Source organism: Sardina pilchardus, chromosome 15, assembly GCF_963854185.1.
Source record: "Sardina pilchardus chromosome 15, fSarPil1.1, whole genome shotgun sequence".
NCBI classification, from domain to species: domain Eukaryota; kingdom Metazoa; phylum Chordata; class Actinopteri; order Clupeiformes; family Clupeidae; genus Sardina; species Sardina pilchardus.
This window is the reverse complement of record NC_085008.1, coordinates 20,092,263-20,120,022: the sequence shown is the minus strand read 5'-3', so window position 1 is coordinate 20,120,022 and position 27,760 is coordinate 20,092,263. Positions and strand designations below refer to the sequence as shown.

The window sequence follows — 27,760 nt, the reverse complement described above, 5'->3', positions numbered from 1 at the left end:
GGGAGCACGGCATCAAACATTTTATTTATGATTCGAAGTTCTCTCGGTCAGCGGGAAATGGCTTTAACACAACATGGCAAACGTTCACTCGGAAAGTCGGGGTCAATCTTCGTTCATGTCCGAGCAAGTGAAATAATTTAGATGTCCTGAGTAGAATTCCAATGACCAAGGGGGACAATAACATGAAGCTTTTATTGTGCGCTTTTAGATCCAGACTCATCAGTCTATTTCACTGATTGACAATGGCACTGTCTGCAAATCATTATCCATCAAATCAATAACTAAGGAATGACTCAAACAACAGAACAAAATAAAAACACATGGAATGGACCACCATGTATAAAAAAAGCTAAAAAGATATGACTTGTCAAAGGTGTGGTGTCAGTTATATTATATGCGAAAGTACAAATATATGTTAATCTAAAAGCATAATATGTGGCTTGAAATAACACATTTTAAGCACTGATCACTTTTTTATAAAGTTTATGAAATAAACTCCTGCAGTACATTCCTGATGCTCAGTGGAAGACGTTTTTCTCTGGACTGAGTTAACGTGTTACTCAATCCCATCTCAACACCACTTGCATCCACGATCCTATTGCGCCGTCTCTTCCACATAAACATTCATATAGACCTATAAGACCTACTCATACGTCACATCAAACTTCATGATCAAGATGAGCAGTTTTGTTCTCTGTGACAAAGTCCAAACATAGGTTTCATCACCATCATCTCTGCGCTGTCTCTCCATGGTAGAGATCAACTCTACTCTCTCTCCCTTGCCATCTGTCCTCTGTAACAGTCTTTTCACTGTGACTGGCTTTGACTTAGGCCTCATCACTGCTCACATTACCGCTCATCTCCTCCTTGTGATGACTATCAGTCTTATCCTCTTGACAACTACCATCATCATCCTCACTTTCGTCTTGCTTATTATCATTATTTGCCCCCGGAATCTCACTACCAGTTCCATCGACAGGTTTGCCTTTGCAATCTTCATCTTCCTCTTCCCCCTCATTGCCACTCAGGATCTCGCCGTCCTCCAGCTCTTCCTCGCTGAGCGGGGCCCTCTTCACCTTCTTCGCCAGGGGTGTGACTGAAAGGGTCCCACGAGGGCTATGGGGGTCCACCTTAGGTTGCTCGGTCTCTGCATCAGCTTCAGGACCAGAAGCTAGACTCTCTGGAGGGGTGGTGGTGGTGACGCGAGGGGTCCACACTTCTCCTGGGGAAGAAAACAGTGAGGAGAAGAACCATGTTAGAATTGGGGAAGGGATTGGAAGGGAAGGCCTGGGGTGGTGAGGTGGAGGTGGAGGTGGGGTGGGGGGCGGAAGGGGAAGGTTGAGGGGTTGTAGCGGCCATCTCGCTCAGCATCGGCTCCGCTCGTCACGCGCCGGCTCCCTCTCTCCCGGCTCGCGCAAATGAGGGCACGCACATGTGCGCTCTCTCGCTCTCTCCCTCTCTCCCTCTCTCGCTCTCTCGCTCTCTCCCTCTCTCTGGTTCACACAGGCTGGGAGTGAGGTCAGCGTGAAAACATGGCTTGATTAACACAAAGCTGGGGGCCCAGAAGAGAACAGCGCAGCACAGCACAGCACAGACGGACTTTTCCCAGCTCACAGTACAGTAACACAAACGGAGCCAGCGTGAGAAATGTATATATGCCAGGCTGAGTGTGTCATAAGGAGGTTATGGTGTGTTTACAGGGAACTGACAACATAAAGGAACGAGCGCGGCCTTCGATGTTCCTTGCATGTCTTATTATGTGTGTGTTATTTTATGACCCTCGGCCACTGGGCGACCGCAAACAAACAGGCCGGGTGCATTAAATCTGCAAATGAATGGCTCCGGCGGTGAGTAAGCACTAAGCAGCCACCACTGTGTGTGTGTGTGTGTGTGTGTGTGTGTGTGTTTTTTGTTAACATTATCAAACACTGCAAGCTGCTCTCGCTGTCCCTTCCTCTCCTCGGCAGCACACGGTGCGCTGCATGCGATAACCATAATTAGCCCTGAGATTATTTTGACAGCCAGGACCGTGTGCTCACCCAGGCGGGGGGGGGGGGGGGGTGGGGGGCCGAAACACATGACAAACTTAAGTTAACAAACCGGCAAGCTGTCAGCGGAGGGGACGGAAGATAGAGGAGACCGTGCGGATCGTGAGCTCGGTGCTGAAGGGGGGAGGAGGGGGGGGGGGGGGGGGGGCCGTGGTTACGCAAGGGTACGGCAGCCTCAGCTCCGCTTGGCTCCTTCGTCACCGCGCCTGTCTTCCAAACGAGGCCTCCCGCTGACTTTCATTACCTTCATTAGTCAAACCTGAAAGGTGTGTGCTGAGCGCGCTTCCTCTGGGATTAGCCGGCTCGGAAAAGGACTTGGCCGCCAATTTCTGCGCCGACCCCCACAGCCGCCATTATCCCCTTCTCCTCTTCCCACCCCGCAGCCTCTTAGCATGTGTGCGTGTGTATGTGTTTGTGTGTGTGTGTGTGTGTGTGTGTGTGTGTGTGTGTGTGTGTGTGTGTGTGTGTGTGTGTGTGTGTATATGTGTGCGTGTGAGTGTGAGTGCAAACGAGTTCTGGGTTTTTGGCCTTGCTCAGAGCATCTAGAAAGGGGGGAGAGTCTTGACAGAGCCCACACGAATAGGCTCTGCCACAGCACGGCACAGGATGTGTATTCATGCACCCCTGTTTGCCTCGAGAGCCACAGGCATGTCATGTTTAGTGAAGGGAAGACAAACTTGCATTTGTGGAGGGCTTTTTTTTTTTTTCCCTGCAAGAGCCCTGCTGTGATGCTATGCATGGGATACGCTAGGTACTCTATGTACCGTGACAGGCTAAGTAACTCCAGGTCTGGATTGAGTGTCAGCAATGTAAATAAAAAAAGGCATTATGCAATGCGAAATGGGGTAAGTGCGAATTGTTTATAGCTGTGTGGCAGCTGGTTTTCGATGTCTGCAGATTTACCTTGTCTCTGAGTGAGGTAGTCTTGGCAGTGGTCCTTCAAAGTCACATGCAGAGCGGGATACTCAATGATGGTTTTGTGCATCAGGTTGTCTTTTAAGCTTTTCTTCACATCCAGCTCATGGTACCTGCACGACAAAAAAGGAGAAATGACAGCATTCCATTATCAAACCTGGGGGGGGTTTTGCTTGACTGTTGACAACCCTCCCTGCTCACAAACGCCTCGAGCAGCGTTCCAGTTCAGGAATCCTGCGGTGACTTCACCGGTTACGGTTGTGTGGAGGATTAATGGAGATAGTGGTCATGCTTTGGCGCCGTAAAACACTTCAGTGTTGAACTCCGTCCATCGTCTAGAATGGAAACTCAATTAACCTGATTGAATAACATCTCCTGCAACTGTTTGATCCCCGATTGCTGGTCCTCCTGTCACCCCCTTTTTTTTTCTGCCCATGTCCTCATTTTCAGAGATTACATCAGCGAGCTCTCGACTAATCCCATCATATGTTTGCAAGATCCATAAATCACCGTTTTAAAATGTGCGGAGACCGTTCTGTCTGGCCTGTCACAAGTGACAGCCAAGAGACATGATGCTATATGAAAATATGCTTCGTCGCTGCTGCTGCCGCCCCCCTCCCCCCTCCACCCCCCTCCTCCCCCCTCCTCCTCTCCTCCGTCCTGCCATCAGGACAGTAAGCCTGCCTGGAAGGGGACCACAGAATTATCTCCTCACAGTTTGTTATTGTCCAAATCACTCTGAGTGCTTTAGCTCATGTATAAGGCGCTGGAAAGTCACCACACTTGCATATCTCACTTCTGAGGCACTGATCCGATGAGCCACCGCAAAAACACTTCCAGGCATGGCAAAAAGACTCTCCACTCCATCTCTCTCACACTCACACACACACACACACACACACGCGCACACACACACGCAGATGGCCAGTGCGTCTGTTCGTTGGTATCCTGGCATGATGGCGTAACCTTTCGCTGGCCAAGAGGTGAGGTAAACTTCCACAAAACGTGACCCACGCACACTTTCCACCGTGCCAAATGTGGGAAAGGAGAGTGTCAAAGTGTACGTGGCTAACAGGCTAGCAAAAGGCAGGAAATGAGGGACACTGACTAAACAAAGACAACGTTTGAGAGAGAAAGAACTAGAGAAAGAGAAAGAGAAAGAGAGAGGAAGAGAGAAAGAACGAGAACATCTGTGTTTATCTGCATTAATGAAGAGATAATGTGCATCTCGGCGAGGCACTAGGGCAGCTCATCCAGCACCCACTTGCTGAACCTCTCTTGAGCCTGTGCGATTCATGAAACTCACAACTCTGGCAGCTGCAGACCTGCACACATCTGGTCTGTATATAGTGTTCTACTGAATGGTGAATGCAACATATTTTATCTTCCAAGATGGGATGCTGTCAAGTCTACCCACCCCTTTCTCCCCTGTCGTCTCTCTCTCGCTCTCTCTCTCTCTCTCTCTCTCTCTCTCGGTCTCTCTCTCTCTCTCAGACAAACACACTCTCAGGTCATCTCTGCTCATTATGTTTCGAGAGGTGCTGTTGACAAAGGCTTTTTAGTTATGGTCACCATGATTCAGGGATGCAGGTTTTTTTTCCTCTTGTTGACACTGTGATCAGGGCTCTGGCCAATGGAGAGATACACCACAGGTATGCGAATGCCTTTGGAGGAGAGCTCGGAACAAAGGGAGACTGGGAGGTGGAGGGTGGAGGTCTGGAAGCAAGGAGGCCTGGCTGTACCACAGGTATGCACCACTGTCTTCAGGAGTGGTGCAGGAACGTTTGCGGTGCAAGGCTTCAGAAAAAAACCCCGCCACCACTGGCCCCCAGTGGAAAACAGTAATTTGAGACAACGTCGATTCAGAAAAGATTCCGTTTTTGCACTTTCATCTCTCCCAAGGTTTGCCAGCTGTTCCATAGCCTTGGAGCCTTGGAGCCTTGGAGAGTGTGTGAAGGGAGAGCAAGGAGTCGAATAAACCATGACACAAACAAACTAGCTACCTTGCATGTCAAAGGCCCACTTGTGCCTTGGTTCCCAGGTTTCCCGTAAGAGGATGTTTACTGGTCACTCAGGCAGCTATGTTTAGTACAGTGGCAGCATTATTTTATTGGGGGGACGTACAGTACATTTCTGCACACCTCCAGTTGAAGAGTCAACATGGCACAACCTCTGCGGTTCTGGCCAGCCTTAAATTCATTCCTCACTCATTTCCATTTTTGAACGTCTGAAACGTTCCGTTTGAGGAGTTGACCCCGGATAACCTTGCACAGCAGCCTTCAATCTGTTCTCATCTGCGCCGTCTCAAATGTCACGTAACTCTCCAAAAAGAACAGAGATAAGCATGAGCCATTATCCAAGCAAGCAAAATCCTAGACGGATCTTCCGAACGGTTACATAATGCATCAAAGTAGTCTGATCTCCTCAAAAAGGTCTATATTCACTTAGAAGTCACGCACAATTAAATTCATATCAGTGCAAGATGAATGCATGTCAAAGCATGACGGGCACAAGCCTAACGCATCTGCCGAGATTTGTGACGGATCTTCCAAGTTAAATTGAACATCTCACATTTCTCTCAATCGAGTCTTGATTTGATTGAGATGAGTGGGAACTGTCAATGGAAACGCGACAAGCCTTGTTGAGAACTCTTTCAGTGCCCAGTCTAACCACTTGGGATGAGTCCATCGCGTGCCATCCCTACAGCGAGGCTTACGTAAGCGTGCCTCACGGTGCCTCGTAATCCCGCCGTGGCCACAGGTCACGTTGCAAGTCATATTTAAGACAAACCCGATCCATAATGAAACACTTTTCGTAGCGCGCTCGCCGCCCAGGCTTCGCTTCGGGTCCGTCCGGACGCACTGGGATCCATTACCGTGTCGGCGTAAAGTGGTCGGTAAGGGATAGAGGGGCCGGTGATTAAAGCCCTGCCGCCCGTGTGCACAGGGCTGACATGCAGGCCTCTCCTCAAGGGAGAGTGTCTTATTACGGTCGCCTTTCATTAAGCGGGCTCGACACCTCGCTTACGTTGCTCGCACTGCTGACTGCTGTGCTTTTTTGCGGATGCTGCGACACCCGACCTCCACCTGTACGACCGTTTAATGGAGAGAAAAAAGGGGGGAGCAGGCAAGCGAGGGAGGGAGGGAAGAAAGAGAGAAAGCGCATCTCGGGTTCCTGGCATGTGCGTGCCACTTCCTGACAGCAGGGGCTGAGCGATTGGGAGGAGTCACATGAGCTGTCGACGGATGGATGTGCCATTAAATGGGGGCGGGAGGTGTGGCACAGGCTGATTCACACCGAGTAAACCAGCTGTCACGCTCACACCTTAAACCGCAAGACTGCCCTGCAAAACTGACAGTGTGGTTTTAGCAACCTTCGGGCTGATAGCACGCAACTGCAGAGAATTGCAGAGAATTCTTTTTTCTCTGGCCGAAATCTAAAACTACTTCATGAGTGGAGTGGTGACATCTTTAACAGTCCGTTCAAGCGAAACCCTTCATTCACATCTCAAGTGGCACAATTTCGTCATCGTGGCAACAAATAACGGGCTGCGGTTTCCACGGGTCAGTCCGCGGTGGCTTATCCAGTGAGACAATGGGTTGCGTGCCAACTCTGAACTCTCACCCCCATGGTGGCCCGCAGTGTAAACTCAGGCGGTGCTCGAGTGCACCCATTAAAAAAAGCTGGCCGATGGCTCTGGGACCGCGCTGGCAACATCTGGGCCCATTGTCCTCTGGCCTGCCCCCACGCGCTACATCGTGCCTGGAATCCCCCCGCAGACAGACAGGGGTATTCAGTGGCCCGTAATCCAGGGCTTTAAAGTGCCCCCCCCACCCCCCCTTGACAAGCTGAGCCACAGACAGCTGCTTACATAAACCTTACAACGCCAGAGATGTACAAGTCTGTATATTAAGTTAAGCTCGGACAAGGAGAAGGGGGGCATTTCAACGATATCTGAGGGATGTTTGAGCAAATGTTACATGTGAACGTCTTGTACCCGTTTTTGGAGTAGAGTGGTAATGAGGCTGGAGGAGGTGGAGGTGAATAGGGTAGAGGAATGTTGCAGGGAGGGCAAGTACATGAGTAGAGGGCATTAATGGGGGGGCTATCGCTCAGAACGGGCCTGACAGAAACAGATGGAGTGTAGCCAGGGGTAGAGAGAGAGAGAAAGGTGGAGGAAGGGAGGGGTGGAACACGAGGGTGGTGGTGGCAGTCAGTTGCCATGCACACCTGTGGCCCTCTGTTCCAACCCCGCCCCACAACTCCCCCACACAGGTGGGTCAATCAAGACAATCACTTCCTTTCTGACCTTCTGTTCTCGAACGCAATCTCTGGCATTCGTAAGAGTGAATGAGATGACAACAGATTGTGTGTGAGAGAGAGAGCGAGAGACAGCGAGAGAAAGTGAGAGAGGGGGAAAAAATCCCAGGCCTGCTCTCGCTACATAACTCGAAAGGAATTTACGAGGAGTGATGTTGTATTCATGAAGCAATTATGTCGATTTCATACCAGCAAGATAAATCAATCAGGGTTGGACGGGCAGGGTAAAACACGGCGATGACGTGGAGGCGTCTTTGTATTGCCAGCAGCCTCCGAGTGAATTGCAGAGCGTGAAGACCTCATGGTGGCACCAACCAATTGGGCACAATAACTAAAACATTCAACATGCACCTCATCAGAGCATGCACGCTTCAGTGAATTTGTTTAATTATTGGGATTGACCCCCCCCCCCTCCCCTCCCAGCACTGGTGCCCAAGTAGAACGCTTCATGCCATAAAAAGTTACAATCCCATGTTCTCGTATGAGAGTTCTCATATAAAATGAAGTAAGCCTTACCTTAGCGAATTAGGCCTGTTCTCCTCAGCCTTCATAAAGACTCTAACATGGTCCACTGGGGATTGAGCATAGATCTTTAACCTGCGAGACAAAAAAGGAAAAGAATAAAATGACATCTACAACACATTTACAAATCTAGTGTTCATTAATACTACATGATAAAAGCAGATGACCGCAAAAATCTAATGATTATATTAGTCAAACTATTTTGAACAATACACATTACACAAAACACAACCTCCATGAGCAATGTTGTATTTACAAAGTTGATGGCTTTGTCTTTATGTACAAAGTATATGATGTAAAGCTATGTAAAGTCATGATATGTCCATATGCTCTGTGAGTTTGTGTGTAAACATAATAGTAAAAAAAAAAAAAAAAATAATAAAAAAAACACATTACACATTTTAGTGTCTAGACTGGACTGCCAGTGCTCACCCAAACAGGATGGCTTGGTAAGTGGGCAGAGATAGCAGACACTTGTAGACACAATGGCTTCTTGACATAACACTGACCTAACAGGGGAACATTGCTTTATCTCTGATAAATGATGTTGAAAGGGGATCGGTGAGAAGGTCCAGACACCCCTGAGAACATACTGTGTTGGACGTGACAAGACCAAGCGCTCCCTGCTGTGAGAACCCACAGTACAGTATAGCAATGCCACCGTTGTAGTTCTTTAAACAAATGAGTAACAACTCTGGTTCAGTTCACCACTTGAGTCTAGACTAAGCAAAGGCCCCTTTTACAGGACTGGGATGGTGAGTCATTGGAAGAAAAACTGACCATTAACATGTATTTGTGTGCAATTGCACGACAGAAATGAGGGGGGGGGGGGGGGGGGTTGATTGCGGAGGGAGCATGGAGTAGGACAGTAGCAGGGTACATCTACTTAGAAATGTGAACATGTCAAATCTATTTGAATTCATGTTGAATCTGCACACCTAACAAAACAATTTAATGCTGAGAACAGGATTGTAGGTGTTTCACTTGTTTCACTTCTCCAAATGAATAACAGACATGATCAACAAGCAAAGGCCTGATAGGGACTCTAATCGCTAACACACCAGCCCGAGTGCTTCTGGCGCACATGCCTGCTTTGCTCCATCAACTGGACCCTTTCACACGGCTTTATAGGAAGTGTTCTCACGCCGGGAGTGTAAAAAGTCCTTGTTCCACCGCTTGCTCTGTCACGGTGTTGCCTGAGCCGACCGAGCTGCGCGTCAACGCGACCGCACTTAGCAAAGACGACAGGCGTGCTGGCTCACGGATGCCAAAGGGTGACATACCGCCGCATTACTTCCTAATGATTCCATCGAGAACGGAAGAGGCCGTGGCAAGAGTAGGGCAGAGCGTGAGGGCAAATGAGTCAATGAGAGATGACTGAAGAAGTCACTGCTGTGTACATAAACGTGAATAAGTAGCCTAAGGCTAAGGAGGAAAAGGCGACAGTGGAAGATGATTTATGTCCCGGACACGCCTGAGGGCCTAGTTTCTCGCCTCCGTCAATTGCTACATCCTCTTCAGACGTGTGCGGACGGGCGAAAGGATTTTATTTGGCATGATTCATTGTTTGACCAGAGCAGCGAACCACAAGCTCCAGTAAATGTCTGTGAGACTAACCACACTTTTCGTGCCACTCCAAATGCACTTTGCAGCCCTGGCTGGGAGAACTGAGGGTACAATGTATGGCAGGAAGGTGAAAGAGAACCATTTTCTGTAAGCCAACACCTTATTGAAATATGGCTGTGTTCGCGCACACCCTCCCCCGTGTTACGCAACTTGTAAAAATAATAGTAAGTGATAGTTTAGACTGGAGCTTGGTGTACGGCCTAATGTGTTCACCATGGATAGTTTTATCAGCTTAGAGCTATATTTGTACCCGTTCTTTTTGCATTCCTACCATGTCCAGACATGGGGAGCAATTTGTGCTAAATTTGATTTATGGACTCGTCTCAGATATAATATACCACAATTTGATTATGGGGGGAAGAAGTGAGGGATAGTATCCATGGCACAGGTTTCATCTGCAGCTCAAACTGGCGTCCCTGACAAGGCTCGTCTTCTAACTGGGTCAATTAGACGTATCAGAGAGAACGACAACGACAAGACGGCTGTTGTGTCTGGTTAAGCCATAATGGCACTCCGCCTCGCGAAGATGACAGATTCTTTTGGCTAGGATACAAAGACTTAATGAATCCCTCCCCTCGGAGAATCTGCTGATGGTTGTTGATATATCCTCAGGGCAGGACGGCCAAGAAGCAGCGGGGGACAGAAGGATCCAGTGACATCTGGGCCGAGCGGAATGCCTAGAGTCTCTTCCGGACTTTTCTGACGGGCCTTCACACTGAGGACATAGGGGAGACCGTGGCTGTGTTATGGCCCGTGTCAATAGGTCTACGATGGCGCTTTCATCTTCGTCTCAGCTGGGAACCGCAACTCTAAGAGACACAATGAGCTCAGTGTGGTCCACGCCCCCACTTCAGTGGTCTACTTGGAAAAAGAAACGCGAACCAAACTCTGCTGTTTGTGGAGTACATTCCCCGACAATAATGGCTCTCGTTTTAGTTTGCGGAGACACAATGCTGGACGAAAACGCTCAAATAAATCGTGCTAAGTGGGTCATTCAAGAGTGGAGAAAGAATGCCTGCTGATTCTCAAGAGCCATTATCACATTGTTAGTCTTTTACAATTATTCTTAAAATATGGTGACATTAAAATATGGTCAGATACGGTAATCTAGCATTTATATTTACACTTTTCAACGATTCGCTGCTTCAGATTTGAAGATGGTAACAAGGCCTGGATACTCTGATCTCATAAAAAGAAAGAGAAAAAAGTCTGTGAAACTCTCCAGTGAACCAGACTGCAAGATAAGTGTGTTTCGCAAGGGCAAAGTCAGTTTTCTTTGTGTGACATTTTGCAGGAAGGTCGTATATAATAGCTCTCGCTTGATGGGCGCACATGGCCTGCCTTCCTATCTCATTTGTATGGAACAGATTGAGGATAAACAACATGTTAACCTTTCCTTTCATCCCATTGCCATGATCGTTTTCAACTATGGATCGGTGTGTGAGGTTCCCCCGCACACACACTCAAACACTTAACAGACGTGAGGCACTCGATCCAAATTCAGGCACCAATTTAACCCAGAGATGAACTGACACCCTGCAGCAATGACCTTTGTGAAAATATCACGTAATTCCATTTCACTTCTATTTCCTAGGGCCACGGGTGAAATCGCTTTCATCACTCTGTCAGCTTGGGACGGAATGCGTTGTTCAGCTCGTATCTTTTCTTCGGAGACTGCTAACAGCCTGGAGGAGCACATCAGTGTTTTAGCCATCTGGACGACCAAACCTTACCATGGTTCACCGATTTCTACATCTGTCTCCCAGCTATATATTTGTACGTCTGTCTGTCTGTCTGTCGTTCAAGAAACCCAGGGGTACGCCAGCTTGCCAAAGTAAATGTGTTTTGAAGGCTTGATTCTCTCTACCTTTCTCCTAATCCACAAGGGGGGTGTTACATGCGTTTTCCTTGACGCAATTTGGGCTCACACCTGGACTGCAGGGAGTTAAACGGCACAGTGACAAGCCAGAGGGACACGCAGTGCGCATTGGCTCTGGAAGGTCAACAAAATGCATGGCACACAAGAGAAAAGTCTATTTTGAAGAACACAGAGCTAAGGAGTGTTCGGTTGGTAGCTTTGACCATCTTGGGACTAGATGACTTTGACGACATAAGGACGCAAGCTTACTTTTGCCGTCTAACTGGGTCAGACTCTGTGGGGTGGATGTAAGACTTGAGGATCTCCTCCAAGGTTTGATTATCTGGAACTCTGGAAAACGAAGAAGGAGAAATAATTGGTGATATTGACAGTGTAAAAAGGAATTCATGCAAATTATTGTAACTTTAAAGATTCAATTTCAAGATTTTATATACAGCAATTATATACTTAGATAATAAAAACATAATAATTCCACAGGTGTTACAAATATAGGAAATTAACTTAAGTTCTACATATTAACTACTTAATGAACAGTGCACACCTCTTTTCTGCGTATTCAGCACTGCTCTGAGGGAAAACGAGCTTCAGATGCCAATAGAAACGTCCCTCTCTGTGGGAACAGAAGATGAAAAATGATCAATGGGACTTCCAATGCAACAGCAAAGAGCCATATGACAGATGGCGCTAACTTATTAAAGGCTGCTTTAACCCAGATGCTTATACAGACACTAGTCAGATATTGACAGCTGGATTAGAGGTTCGTTCAACACTGATAGAACGAATATCCTCTCGACGCCGCCAAATGAAAAACACTCGGCAGTCAATATTTCTTTGCTCTGTGACATGCTCTGGATCATTGCAATTATGACTAATCACAGGGGCATTAATTACAGGGCTTTCTCAACCTCTGGTCTCGCCTAGATCTTTTGCAAGGGAGACGTCCAGAACTACTACGCAGCTTCTGATCCCAGCAGTCCGAATCTTCAGCTCTGTCCTTCGGAGGCCTTGCCTGGCCACGGACACTGCAACCAGTACACACTGGGCTCAACATCCAAAGTGTGTGTGTATGTGTGTGTGTGTGTGTGTGTGTGTGTGTGTGTGTGTGTGTGTGTGTGTGTGTGTGCATGTACGTAGCTGTGTGTGCATGTGTGGAGCGAGTTGACCCCAGTCGTCAAGGCGACGATGACGAGGGCTCTACAGTGGTGCTCCAGCTGGCAAGCAAGGCTGAAATGAGGCACGGCTGTGGGGTGTCGACTGGGGCTGCAGTTACTAGGGGTTGCTAGGTGTTCTCCGCTGCACGCAAAACATTTGCCCCCCCCCACCACCACGCCCCCTCATCGGACAGAGGGGGAACACAGTGATCCTCGTTCTCTCACTCCGGCTCGCTCTGCCATAAATAACGTCGATAGGGGCGAAGGGACCACAGCGAAGCAACTGAGCCTACTGGGATTAGTGGGAATGATGAAGTGGATTTTGACAAGAGGGGGTCTAATCAAAACAGAACTCTCGTACTGTGATTGGGATTTATGACGGATCACTCCTCTGCGTCCACTGGGGATTCCCTTTCGACTTGTGTAGTGCAGATCAAACTCTTGTAGCCTGGGTGCTGTTGTAATCACATGTACAGATAATATGGTGTCAATTAAGAGCTGGGGCCGTCTTCTACATTCTCGCACTGTGTGAGAGACAGACTAGGTGTGGTCTCCCCGTCTAATATGGAGGAATATACATGCCGTGTGACTCCATACGAGTCGCTGTCATAGTTTCGATAAGTCACATTCTCTCTCGCGCGCTCATACTTCCACACACACACACACACACACACACACGCACACGCACACGCACACGCACACGCACACGCACACGCACACGCACACGCACAAAATGCAGACACACAGACCAGGGCCCTGTCATGATTCACTTAGCAAGGGACAGTGGGTGTAGCTACTGCAGCAGGGGCATCTGTTTAAGACGGCTCTGCTGGCACCGGGTCCGTCACGAGCTCAACCAGGCTATAAAGTACGGCTTTTATTTCATGTGGTCACTGCTGTGAGCCATCCATGCAGAGGGGTGTGGTGCCAATTAAACGGGTGGGGTTCAACTCGATACCACCCATTGCTCCCCCTCTCCCAAACATATACACATACACACACACACACACACGTACACACATGAACACACACACGTACACACATGAACGAACACACACACACACACACACACACACACACTGCACTTTCTCTCTATTCCACCTCAATCAGCGAGTGCATTAGCCAGAGGGCGATGTTTGTGAGACAAACAGCTCCCCGCGGCCCAGTAATAGCTCTGGGCAACTCCACGGCTCCTTATTAGTGCTCAGCAGAGGACTGCGAACAGCTTGACCCTGCACGAGCGACGCCGGTGAACTCGAGGGCTGCCACGCCGCAGCAGTGGAGGGACGTTAGCGCTTTGACTTTGTTTCAAAACCACTTTTGAGGCTGGTGGCGGGCATGGCTGTGGAACAGCTTCGCCCTGTTCCATCCACCGGCAGGGATTCAGTCAAGAGAGGTCGTACTAAAAATACAGCGCTGCAGCCACTTATGGTCCTCGTTTGGCTGTTTATTATTGGCTCATCTGCCCTCTTTTTAGCAGTGCCCGAGCACTGGTGCAAAAAATATCAACAAAACCAGTGTGGGCTGCAAGATTACTTGCCGTTTTTTAACTATCAAAAAATGTTTTTGGAGAATTAGCACAGCTATTTGCTGATAGGCAGCTCACGGCAATCAAGTGGAAGTTCAGATAAGCAGCAGGAGCAGAGAGAGTCGAAAGGTTCTTGTTGCCTTCTGAAACAGGAGTGGACAGGAAAAGAGTACAACAGGCCCAGCCTAGCCTGGAATTCCCAACGCTCCAGCAAACACCAGCCAAACTCCAGTTCTGGTTCTGTTTCTAATGGTGGAGAATATTCTGTACCAGATGGCAATGTTACACAACCCAGGGAGATTTTTTTTTTTTTTTGTTCTTTTTCGCTCTCTCCCTCCCTTCCCCCCTTCTGATCCACCCCACAAAGTCTTTCTCTTTGAAGAAAAACAGAAGAGAGAGAGAGGAGGGTGAAGAGGAAGAACCCCGAACACAGAAATATGCACAGCTGGCAGAACATCCTAATCAGAGGTGGTTGTTATATGAGTTTCCACATGGAGGTGAGCAGGCGCGCGGGCGGGCAGGAAGGCTGGCAGGAAGGCTGACTGGCAGACAGGTTACTGGCAAAGGCAGGCTGGCCTGGGATGTGCAAGAGAGTAGAAGGTGAGTGCTGAGAGGGATTCCCTGTGCAGGTGCGGAGGTATTCCGTTGCCCTCCAGGGCTGAGGAATTTATGAGTGTTTGCTTGGACTGCATGGTGCAGACGGAGTGGGGGATGGAGGAGTGTGGGGAGAGGGAGGGGAGAGGGAGAGAGGGAGCGTGTCGGAGGAGGGCTGGAATGCCAGGTGTAAGGGTATTGTTCTGCCTTTACTGCGAATGGAAAGCATTTTTTTTTTCCCAATGGAAAAAGGGCTTGGCTGGACGACGCACATAGGCATTTCGTCAGGAGAGGTCAGGACGCATTCCAGCAGCGCACACACGCCATCACTCAATGTCAAGGCATGAAGGAGAGATGGCACTAATAACCAGCAAGAAAACAATCCTTCCAGCCAGGGGAAAGTGAAAACTCAAAGACTAGATGGCTCCATGAGAAAAGGACACATACATTAGTGCTTACCTCATGTCTCCGTGGTGACATGAGACTTTCTATAGTGGACTGCCTAAAAAAAAACCTTAAGGAGCCACAACAACTCGAAAACTAGGGCGCCTAGTACCTTGCATACCCACGCTTCGGGGGTCATCTTCACTTTCATAGTCATGTCTCCATGCAAATTCACCCGAGTGAGGTCAGGAGGAAGATATGCGCCGGCCTTTTTAAAAAACAGTTAATAAGCAGTTCACTTTGGGCTACACCTGGTTATGTGTCTGAAACCATCTCTTACATTTTGGGTCGGAAAAACAAACACTGGGTTGCTATGGTCAAATGCTGGGTCAACAAGACATTTTCGAAAAGCATCCCCACCAAAACAGAACGACCTCAGCGGCACACTGTACTTTATGCTGCGTGGTCTCTGGAAACGATCTGGTGTGCTCCACATTCCTCTCGTTCAGTGCTGCTTCTGAGTGCGGAGGAACAAAATACTGAAAATAGCTTTAATTTTTCCACATCCATGCCGTACTCCGCAGATGCCGCGGAGGAGCCTTGCGATCGCGCCTCCATCGGTGGGGGGGATGCCGGAGGCCATCAACTGATGCTGCCAGATGTACCAGCCCTCCTTGAAGCCCCAAAAACCTCCAGCTCTGGTGTCACTGATTACGGCATCCAGAGTCAGTCAGCCATTCAAGGTTTGTCCTGCGTTTGATTTCCACAAGGCAACTGTCACGGTTCTAATTTGGGAAAACAGCGGAAGAACTGGTCTTGATCTGTAGGCCTTGAGGACAAAACAAAACAACCAATAACATCACTTGGCAATGCAATGACCTCATGTTCCAATCACTTCAAAAAACACACAGAGAGCAACAGATATCCTTGTCATCAAATCAAAGATATTGCGGATTATGTCACATAACATTCCCAGTGGAAATATTGTCCTTTCAAAGGGAAATGGTATCATTCGTACTCCTTGTTTTAATCTTCGTGCCCTAAGGAGGCTAGAGGCACTTGTGCATCTACAGTAGCATAGACAACAGTGGATTCGCGTGTCCCTTCACTTCACAGTCACGTTGCACGCTCATGTGTTTGAACCGGCGATAACCCCTGCTGTGGATTTGATACACAATGCGGACCCCGGCACAGCGGATGACGTAGGCCCACAACCTTCTAAATCTGTCAGGTAGAGTTTCCAGGACATTATGAAATGAAGAACATGAGCAGGTAATAATCACACTACTGGGTTGGGTGTCAAGCAAGACATGCAGTCAATCTCACACACACACGCACGCACACGCACGCACGCACGCACACACGCACACGCACACTTCAGTCCACCACTCGCATTTTCCATGGAATGACCTCAACTGTAGTGTATGACATAGGGAATAGAATGCATTTTGGAACACACCCATGGTCTCTGCCATGTGTTAGGACTGTTCCTGAATGCATATATTAATGTCAAAGGCTTGGGTGGGTGGGCAGGGATACTCTCGCCGAGTGGGACCATAGGCAGCTGCCGTTGTTTTTCGCGCCCTCACAGATGCCCGGGATCAAAGAGCCGAGAGGTGCGGTGCGGGCGGGCGGGGCGCTAGCCGTGCTCGGCATATCAAACGCTGAATACGGCCGCAATGACAGAACGATGACTTGCTCAGTCTGGCTCTTCCTCTCCTCGCCGCATATATCCTTTGTTGCCACAAAAAAAAAGCGAGGACACCAAAAAAAAAAAGAAAGAAGGATAAACCAGCTAAGAGGCGCTGCCATGGTAGCAAGACATGCACATGTGTAACAGGGCTGCTGACAGATGGATCCACTACTGGGCCTTTGGGGATTTTGTCATCTAACCAGTAATAAGCCCCACAAAACACAACACGAGCGCATATGGAATATGAGTAAGCGCTGAGCACGGGCTTGGCAGCCATATGGGGCTCAGCTTCACGCGAGGCATAGGAACCCGTTTTCCTTCTAATCATCCATCTCGCTAACCACCTGCAGGACCACAAGAGAGGGAGGGAGATGGAGATGATGATGATGGTGGTGGTGGTGGTGGTGGTGGTGGTGGCAGCGGCGGTGGCAGTGCCACGCGACACTCACCACTGCGCCCGGGTCCAGGTGTTTCTGGGTGGGGTTTGTCAGATGGGGGGTCCAATTTGAGAAATCCACTGGCTCCGGCGCAGGAGGGACGGCGAGGTCTCTCGTGAGCCCCCGGGCCGGATCACAGGCAGATGTTCCTTAAGCCCACCATTTGCTGGCTGCTTCTCGCCACGGTCCCGCTTAATGCGCAAATTGTTGCATCGCGCTGGGCTCGGTCCGGCAATCCTTGGCGGCGGGGGAGAGAGGCGAGCGCGACGACTACGACGGGCCAAAAAAGCTATAGTACGTGGAAAAGACTGGTCCCGGAGGAGGGCCGAAGTCCTGCTGCGCAGGCGAAGAGGTGAAATGATTTTGGACAGGGGAAGGCGGCCACACATCCCGTGCGTGGAGGAGTGGGGAGGGAAATAAATAAAGCCGAGGAGACGACAAAACACAGTCGCGTTGTTTGGGTGTTCCCGCTGCGAGGTGGACCGCTGGGGTCGCATTCTTATTGGGCCTGCTGCGGTTCTCAGCGCACATCTGCAGGGGACGACGATTACCTAAACTGCTTGAAGTCCGGACGGTAACACGGTGTTCCCTTCCCATTTCCCCCAAAGACACACAATTACTCGGAGAGACGAGAAAGAAGAAAAAAAAAAAACCACCAGAACACCAAACCATCGAGGAACTTAAGTGGTGATGAGAGACATTTCCTCTGCGAGTCTGCAGCCTGCTAAACTAAATACACAAATAATGTCTGGCATTTCAAGCCTCGGATCAATTACAACCTATATATCACCCAGACGCAAGCATAGGAGTATTCATATCAGAAGTCGTCCGGAGGCATGTCTAATCAGATACTTCTAAGCACAAAAATTATTTACAAGGTAGACGCATCTCTACGACCTTTGACCTAGTCCTGCATGAGGAAAAAAAGAGGAAAACTGCCATGTCATGCGAAGCCACTGAGAATTGTGCAGCTGACATTTTTTCCGCATGCTGTGCCAGTTATTACATATCTGTGCTGTGCCCCTATGGTTGCTTCGGAATCACAGGGGCCGTAATTCCTCGTTAAATACTTTATTGTGTGCCCTGTGCCTGACATCAGCCACCATGGAAAAGGAGGTAGAGGGGGCAGAGGGAGAGTGAATAAAATTGCAAAAAAAAATAAAAATAGAATCTCTCAATCTCTCTCTCTCACACACACACACACACACACACACACACACACATACCCCAACCCACAACCAACACCAACCCATCAGCCAAGCACGAAAGCCTTAAGACCCAGCCGACAATAATTATCTCCCTCTTTCTCTCTCTCTGGCAGCGCAAATGCGTAGCATGAATATGTCGCTAACCATCTGCAGTCACTTGAGTAAAAACATCTGCTTTTTATATAATGTACTTGGTACATTCTGAAACCCATTCTTGTCCTCCAGCAACTTATCGTGCATCCATCTCGCAGCGGTAGTGCACGTGGTGGTGGATGGATGCTATTGACCTAAACCCACTAACGTGCACTATTGTCCGGTGGATTTTTGTATTAATAAGAAAGGAGGCAAGTCTACTGCTGGCACAAGACACTTAAACAAGAACGAGAGGTTGAGCAAGAAGACAATGTGAAGCCGGGTTTGGGGTTTGGATTTGGAATCTGAGCGTCTGTTCCTCAGAAACTTTGGGGTGTTGACAACCAGCAGGGAGACTTTCGAGGGAAACACAAGGCTTGAGGAGCTATACAAAAATGATTCTTTTGGGAAATTTTGAGAGCATTTTTTTCTTTTGTAGAAAGACAAATACACACTCCAAGCACCTTAAGGGAAATCTTTTTTTTTTTTCTTTTTCAGTTGAATAAAAACAAGGATAGGCTCCAAGCACCTTCCTTTGCAAAGGAACAGAATCAAAAACGTCAAAACGCACAGCATTATCAGTCTTTGTACAGTGCACAGAGACTATGTTGACATGCAGTGTTTTGACAGTATTTCTGTTAAGGAGTGCCTCAAATAGCTATAATAGCCAAGGTTGAATTGCAGGTTTTTTTAGCATGGGCAAATATAGCTGTTTAGAAAGGAAACCATCACACTTAGCCAAAAGGACATTATAGTGTTGTGTGTTTGTTTAGGCTTACTCTCACAACATTATCAACAAACAGATACAAAATGTGATGAATCAGGGAATCAGGGAGCCATGCCTCAACCATGCCTGCTACTTGCTTGACTATGATTGATCACTCTTAAACTCATTTATTTAGGCTATAATCTCTACAATCCCTTGTCAAGCAATGCTATTTGCTAACTTTTCACACAGGCCTTCACCCTTGTTCACCTTGGACCACACGCTCACTCTTTCCAGCGTCAGACTCAGCAGCATCCCAGAGAGATGTCAGGAGAACTGGGAGGAGGTCGGCCTGGACTGGAGCAGTGACCTAAACGAGGGTGCTGTGAGACAATGCTCTCATTCACACATGGCAAGTCTGATTGACATCTCGGCTCCATTCTAGACATGACAGAATGTCGCCGCCCAAATACTGAATTTAATGTGACACACTGCACCCACTTCCCCCTTTCCCATTTTTTACGATTTCAATTTTAGGGGATAAATATTAATTCTTCCAGAGTGACAAGAGGGGAGTCCCCTTCAGGAGCGCGTCGCTCTGAGAATTGGCTAGACCACCAGCGGCACAACAGGAAGTCGTGTGATGTGGAAACAGGAAGAGGAGAAGTGTTGGCGAAAATATAGGGGCCTACGGTGCGCCAGCATGCGGACAACATTCTGTACGGACAATTGGGGGGTGGGGGGGTGTGGTAGTGGTAGTGGTGGGGGGGTTGGTGGGCTAGGGGGCCTGGGGAAGTGTGAATGATGTTGCCATGGCAACCCAACAACACGGGCACAAAAACATACAGTAAGTTATCTTTGGGGGTGTTCTGTGCAGGCAAGACCATGAGCGAGGAATCAGCATGCAGTCGTAAAAGTTACAAGCTGTCAGTGCCATTATTAACCCTACAAGGAGTGTTCAAGCAACATCCTAAAAGTTGAGATTTATGTCCATGCCAACTTTATGACTCTGAGCAGCTGGTCCAGTCCTTGCCAACTTGCATTATTTGTAGCAAACTGCATATTGCTTTTCTCCAGCCATTAGCCCTCATATTGTTGTAGGACTGTGTACTTGGTTTGTGTTACATACTACTGTTACCTTTCCAACAGATGTTGAGCCATCAGAGCAACAGAAGTATAATTATGTGTGAAAAGAATCAAACTACTACCCATACAGGGGTAAACATAATGAACAAATCCTGAAAACAACAAAAAAAAGACGAAATTGATCTGTCATTAAACACATCCAATGACGAAAGGACGAATGACAATTTCAGTGTTCTATTTTCTATAGCATCATCATCATTCTTGGTCATCATAAGGGGTGACCCTCACGCGTCTCTGAGGTGGATGCCGAGCAGCGAGAGGAGGCATCGACTGAACTGCTGTAAATTTAGCAAGGGCGACACCATGTGGTAGGCCTGTTGGACTGACAGCTCATCCTCTCTGCTTCATCTACTTCAGACAGCATTTCTGTGTGGGGGACCCGAGATCTTGCTTGCGATAAGTGCGAGCTAGAATCTGATATGTCTTGCGGTACGTAGTTCACGTCACGTGAGATGTAGAGTAGCAGGCTGCTTGTGTTGTGCTCACGAGGCCCATCAAAGCAGCACAGCGAGACAAAGCCACAAGCCAATCAAAACAAAACATGATCAGGGGAAGATGTTTTAGCCCGGCACACTTGGCAATAAAGGCCTTTGTACTGTAAGCATATCCCCTTTGAGCTTCGCACAGATGTCTAGCAGCCATATTAAAAAAATGAAAAATGACACTAACGATCCTCATATTGTTCTTTGTCTGAATAGACAGCATTCCCGGGTTTGCATGGAATTCACCTCACTGATGAAAAAGCGCACTGTGGCACATGAAACAACACACAGGTGGAAATCTGAGCAGGACACTGGAGCACGCAGGTGAGCAACACCCGAGCCAAACCAGGTGTTCAACTCAAGCGTTCTCCTCAGGGAGCATAAAACTCATTTTAGAAGACTTCGTCTGATGCATTTCTTAATGTACGTGCCGCTTTCACATCTGGTGCAGCCAGTTCCATTGATCAGAGTGGAAGCTAACTGTTGCAGCAATTGTTGTTTCAGTTGCACCATCTGGTGTAGCCTGCCCATAACAAAAGCAATGTCTGGACTGGCCATGTGTAGCAATTTAGCCTCTTTACACTGATTTTGTTGATAAATGCACCTCTAATCCCTAGTTTAGTATCTTAGCAGTTTTAACCGAATCAATATGTCTAGGACCACTATGATGCATAGTCATGGACTTGGATTAGAAAAGAGCAAAGCTGCAAACTGAGGCAGGGATCATGCAGTGAAGAGGTTGCAATGCTAGCACTGAACAAGCTGAGCGCTGAACTTCGTTTGCTCAACGCGAGCAAATTCAATTGTCAGCTTAGGCAAATCGCTCGCGTTACTTCGGAACGAGACATAACTTATTACGGTCTGAGCGTTGCGTTGCGCTTACCAATTACCAATTTCCTGTGTGATCCCAAATGAGACTGATAAAAGAAGGGGAGTCTGTCTGTGTTGTATGTCTGTTTAGGAGTGAATGTATTTTAAAATGTGAGATATTGGGGTGAATTAAGGACAAAATGACTTCTTGTTTATCTCTGTTAACTTTAAACACTTTAAAAAGAGATCTTCAGAGGGAGGCTCATGAAACAGGAAGCAAGGTTGCTCGAAAGGGATCTTAAGTCCTATTAAATAATCACAGCAGCTTCTTTAACCTCCACAACTACCTGTACAGAATATGGCCTACCTTCTGTGGTAAAAGGTCGAGTTCTCTTTCCTTTTGGTAAATGTCCTGGGGAGGACCTTCAGGTGGATTTTAGCTGCGTTGGCCTGCTTAGCCAGCTTCTGGACCTGTAGACAAGACCGGTATCTCATCCCGCACCCGTCATCTCAAACATCTACTGTAAAATAATAACCCAACAACACTACACAGACCCATCCATAGTTGGGCTTTTGAGCCCTGACTTACCCTCTGAGTTTGCTGAGGTAGTTGAGTAAAGACATCCCTCGTTGCACTATCTGCCAATCTCCCAGTCTCCTCCAGAAACCTGTAGTCTGGGTGAGATGGAAACATTGTGGAAAAGCATAACGCTACCAGCAAATTAGATGGGAATCTGCTGGATAAACATATGTAGAGAACACACACACACACACACACACACACACACACACACACACACACACACACACACACACACACACACACACACACACACACACACACACACACACACACACACACACACACACACACACACACACACACACACACACACACACACACAAGCTTACCATTGAGAAGGTTGATCTCATCAAACTCAGAGAGGGGCACAAAAGCAGCTTTATCTCGAACACCACTGCATCCTGTCTCCACTTTATGCTTCTTTACACATACCAAACTGGGGAGAGCAGAGAGAACATATCAACGCCTCAGCAATTCCTGAGAAATCATTCCTACTGTACTGTTATAAAAATAAGAAAACACACACACACACACACACACACACACACTAACACTAACACCTCGTGAAAAACCTGACTCAAGGGTCAGCAGCCAAAAGCTACAAGACTAAAACAAAACAAACTCCACTGTACAATGCTAAGCTGCTCTTTGAAAACGCGGTGGTGATGGTGGTTCGAGATCACACGCTTCGGGTTTGGCCTGAATCCAAACACTCAACTCCTAAGGACAGCCAGCACTATCCCGACACAGGGTCTTGATGAGAACTAAAGTGCTTGCCGTGGGAGCTCATTTTGCCAAATGTGAAAACAGTGTTATATAAGAGGAGCTGGAAAACTCTGTGCACCACCAGTGTAGAGAGAGAGAGAGAGAGAGAGAGAGAGAGAGAGAGAGAAAGAGAAAGAATGAAAGAGAGAGAAAAAGACATAGAGAAAGAGACAGAGAGAAAGAGAGAGAGAGAAGGGTGTAAATCTATCCAACACCCGCACTGGGCAGGGGAGATTTAGTCATGACAGACTGGCAGATCGGGCTTTGAACCACACTGTCTGACAGCTTGGAGACTTTTGGAGCCTCTTGAGTTGTTCATAAATCTATTTGAGAGGGCAGGCCTGACCAATGTGACATGGTAGTGTTGACACCCTGTGCTTTAAGCACAAGCTAACCATATTCATTTCATCATCTGCTGCATGTCTGCTGGGTCTGCTGTATGTCTGTGGTGACTTTGGCAACCATTAGCAGTAGCAACTATCATTATGAAATGACATGGAAAAAAGCTAAACCCACCATTATATGTTAATGTTAATTAGAGATTTTACTGCACTTTACTGCATTTCTGGTGATGGTAAATAGCATGTTGAAGGAGGATAAAACATGCTAAGGGCTACTACCTGTAGGGTGCTACATGCTACTCTGGCAAGTCCTCACTTCATTAGCACCGTGGGCCAAAAGGACTGGGGTTGGTATGGGGTCACTTTGGGTGATTTCTCAAATCATGAATGTTTGCAAAACAGTAAAGGCATCTCTCGCAACGATTTGCAGACTGCACCACAGGGTGGATTACCCGAAAAGCACGGCACTTGCTCAAAATGCCCAGTTTATGTCTCAAAAGCAAGTACAAGTGCAGTATTTACGCTAATGGACATGTCAGTGCCATCAGTTCCTGCGTCATTCTTAACGAACAAGGCAGTTGAAATATTTACTCTGATATGTTCCTACTGATTGATGACGATCATTAAAAATGCAAAAACATTACTTTTTTGAGTTACATATCAATTCCAGTTCTACAATGTTACACATTACTGTATGTGGGAGATAATAGGATATTGACTAGGATTCATACTGCAGTTTGTTGCCAGCTCATGTAATTCACTAATGTCATACAAGAAAGAAAGACCAAACAGTTTTGCAGTACCCCAATGCCTTATAGTAAGCTAGAAGTAAGTTAGAAATAAATAGCATATGCAGTAGGAAACATCCCTTTGATAGAACTATACATGCAGTACAGGCACTGCACTATTGAAGGTTCATGATATGCACTTCTGATCGCCACATTTCCCTTTATGAAGTCGAGATACACCTGAAAGAATTCATCATTCCAGCATATGCCAAAAAGAAGTCATGGAAATGGCAAACTCATACTTGCCTCACTGGTTACAGTACATATGACAACTGATTCAACATAGTGATGACTCAAACAATGAATGCTTTGGGGGACTATTCAACAGGAAACGGGTTGGCCCATAATGCACTGCGACCAACATGACATAAGCAACTTATATACTGTAAGAAAGAGCAGACAATTGTACAGTCAATTGCATGGATGATGTGCAAAAGCCTTTGCTGGTTGCTCAAAAAAACAAACAAACTGCTTTGTGCACATACAATGGTGGTGGAGGTTGAACACATAGTCTTGAGATCAATTCTGATCTGAGAAACGCCCCAAAGTTACAGAGAATAGCTGTAATAGGCCTAATCACGAAAGGAATTCATAAACACAGGAGAGGGTGACAGGTTCTTGACCACGCTTGGGTCACCACAGACAGCAGTCAGCTATCTGCTGGACCTTGTCCAAGCCCAAATCATCCGTCTTCATATTGTAGACCAACGTTACAGGGACTTGCTGAAAGCAAAATATTTGGCAAGACCCTCTTGCAGACCTTATCGCTGAATACTTGTTGCTGAAAAATGTTACTGGAGCCCCTGAACAATGAGAAACCATGACAAAAATGCAGATGCAGATACTACTGTTCAGTTTGACTTTTTTTTTTTTTTAAATAATCTTGTTTGGCAGGTGCACTGTTGATGTCTTTATACACTAAAGTGAGAGTGAAAATCAGTGGTTGTGAAAAGCTGCAATAGAACGGCCTACTATAAACAAGACTTATGCAATAGTGGGACTTATACATTCCCTTACCATCTTTAATTGGAGATTGGTCAATATTACATCAATAAGAATGATGGGCTACACTGAATTGATTGATACAATGTTTTTAGCCAAATTTGTACCAATAGGGTTTTAGCCAAGCGTCAGAGGGCTACACTAGAAAACAGGTGTTATCACATCCACTAGAGTGATAACATTGATTCTGACATCAATTCAGATATCGTCAACTAACACAAACTGTTAACCTGCATTTTAAATTTGGTGTTATTGTTTTGTACAAAAGCATGCAAAGATAAAAAAAAAAAAAAAAAGAAATCAACCATCAACACTTTGAGTATACAACTAAATCAAATGGTCCAAACATACAACAATGTTTAAAATAGAACCTATACACCTGCATATGCTGATTTATTGTTATTTTTACCGTGTATGTGTTTTAATCTTGTTTCATAAGCTGATGTGATTAGACCTGTTTTCTGGTGTAGCCTTCTGACATTTGGACTTAAACTCTATCAATTACAGTGAACCACCATTTACCTCTACTGGTTTCTCAAAGCTAGGCCTTCAATAATCCTTAAACGTTCTTCTATTTTATTTTCCAACAATTACACAACTAGACATGTCTTCCAAGGTGCTACCACTTTGCAAGATTGTTGGCGTAAGCGAGCCGTTTTGCTGTTTAAAAGCCTGGCTATAAATCCTTTGACCAGCTCAATCATCCATGGACAGCTTAGTTACAGGCACGCACTGTCTTTAAATCAGTCAAGAACAAGTGAGCGTGAAAATGGTCTTGGATTGGTTCGATCAAACTGCACAAAGAAACAGATTAGAGTGAACGACAAATCTTTGGCACACTTTGAAGGCTCTAATAACAATCTTAGGGTGACAATATCAAAAAGATGTATGTGTGCCCTTCCTCTGATATACTGCAGGTCACCTTGCATATGAAAATCTTTGGGCTCCCCTGACAAAGGCTAACTATTCTTCCAGAAATTGATATAGCACCGTTTTATACAACCCCTAATGCCAACTGGCACTTCATTGAGCATGGAATTCTAATATTCAAGGCAGTATATTTTAATATCGAAGATAAATTGTGGATTCTAGGAATGAAAAGGTTGTTATGGGGTGAAATAAGAGGGAGAAATCTGGGCCGTACGTCATGCAATTCAGAGAAAAGTGAAACGCTATGACTACACATGACTAGTGTTGTTGTCCAGACTCACCTGCAGGAGTGCGTCATGCAGCCAGGACACCTATATCTCGCCTCTTCTGTGTCACACATACCACACCTGTTGAGAAGTTCAACATAGAGAAACATACAAAACGATGTTAATGGCTGGTAACGTTGATTCAGATGGAATAAAGGATGCCAGACTGCGAGGTATTAACTCGTTGCTCTTGCATCACTCACTAACCTAGTTGAGGAACTTGCACATGAAAGCTAAAATAGAAAGTATACTATATGAAATTGAATTAGGTCACGTCACATCTTATCAAACAGCCACGAGCCAACGTTGTTGGCTGCTGATGGAGAGCCTAATACATTGTCAACAGTAAGTAGCCTAACGTTTGGTATCTTACCAGTAAGTGTCTCACTTACTCATCTAGCCTAAGAACGCTTTCACAGTATAACACAAGTATCTTCACAAATAAACTATTTACCAGAAGTGTCCATTGCTATGTTGTGAACTTCATGCTATGTTTGTCAGAGTTAACTTGGCTAAGTTTACCTTGTCAGGGATATCTTTCGCTTCTTTCCTCTTTCATTCATTTCACCAGATGAGTCGCATTCACTATCGAAGTCGCCCTTTGTTGGAATGATCAATGATTCCATATTGTCATACATTAAAGCAAGTAAATTTGTGCAAAACCACACAAACGTGTTTTGATAACAGCTAACGATACTTTTTACACTGACGGCACGTGGAGGTGCCGCTGCCGTAATTCGATTCGTGTTGACAATTACGACAGTACAGTTTGGTTAGGAGCTACGAGCGCACCCTGGTGTTTGGAAAATTGAAGTCTCATATTATGAATATAGGATAAAGCAAAGAATGACAATTTGCTTAATGGTTTATCTGTCAGGCTTTATTACAGGAAACTAAAAGTGTCTGTGGAAGATGGCCAACACTTGCTATTTAGGCCCTATCTAATTAGCCAACAGTTAACATAGCCTATTTTAATTTACAATTAGACTTACACGCCAGACATGATTTATGTTGCCATAATTGTTTATCAATAATTCTTTTGTCAAGTGAAATGCTACAGTGCAGCATTTTTCTTTACAGCTGCAGAAGACTGTACAACATAAATCAAAACTATATCATTGATGCCAAAGAGGAGGCTCTCCTTCCACTAGCTTTTTTATTTGGTATGACCATATCCAAGGTAACAGGTATTAGCTACATGCTCCTAATCCAGCTTCACGCTACATTCAGGGTTCATTACACAACTCCTCCACCCCACCCTGTTCTGTGCTGGCATAAGACGACATTTATGAGCCACCGGCCTCCAAGGAGAAAATGCAAGGATAAGGTTTCATGTTGATAAATTACCCAGAAAGAATGAGAGTGCAGTGTGGTATTTCAGGAGAGCTGTCATGAAAACTTGACACAAGGACATAATATCTGAGCAACACAGGCACACTGCAAGAGTGGAAAATATTCATGACTTGCTGGACCATTGCTGTGACCTGATTAGTGTTCACCCATA

The 27,760-nt window shown here is 46.6% G+C and overlaps 1 protein-coding gene across 1 annotated transcript; it reads right to left on the bottom strand.

Moving 5' to 3' along the window:
- znhit6 (zinc finger HIT-type containing 6) lies at window positions 1–27,018 on the bottom strand. The gene is made up of 10 exons (XM_062555863.1): window positions 26,779–27,018; window positions 26,272–26,337; window positions 22,494–22,600; window positions 22,171–22,256; window positions 21,949–22,052; window positions 11,852–11,920; window positions 11,560–11,640; window positions 7,800–7,880; window positions 2,952–3,076; window positions 1–1,222 (listed from the first exon to the last, which is right to left on the bottom strand). The coding sequence occupies exons 1-10, from the start codon at window positions 26,892–26,894 to the stop codon at window positions 828–830; spliced, it is 1,230 nt and encodes a 409-aa protein (XP_062411847.1). The 5' UTR covers window positions 26,895–27,018; the 3' UTR covers window positions 1–827.
- Window positions 27,019–27,760: the final 742 nt, after the last annotated feature.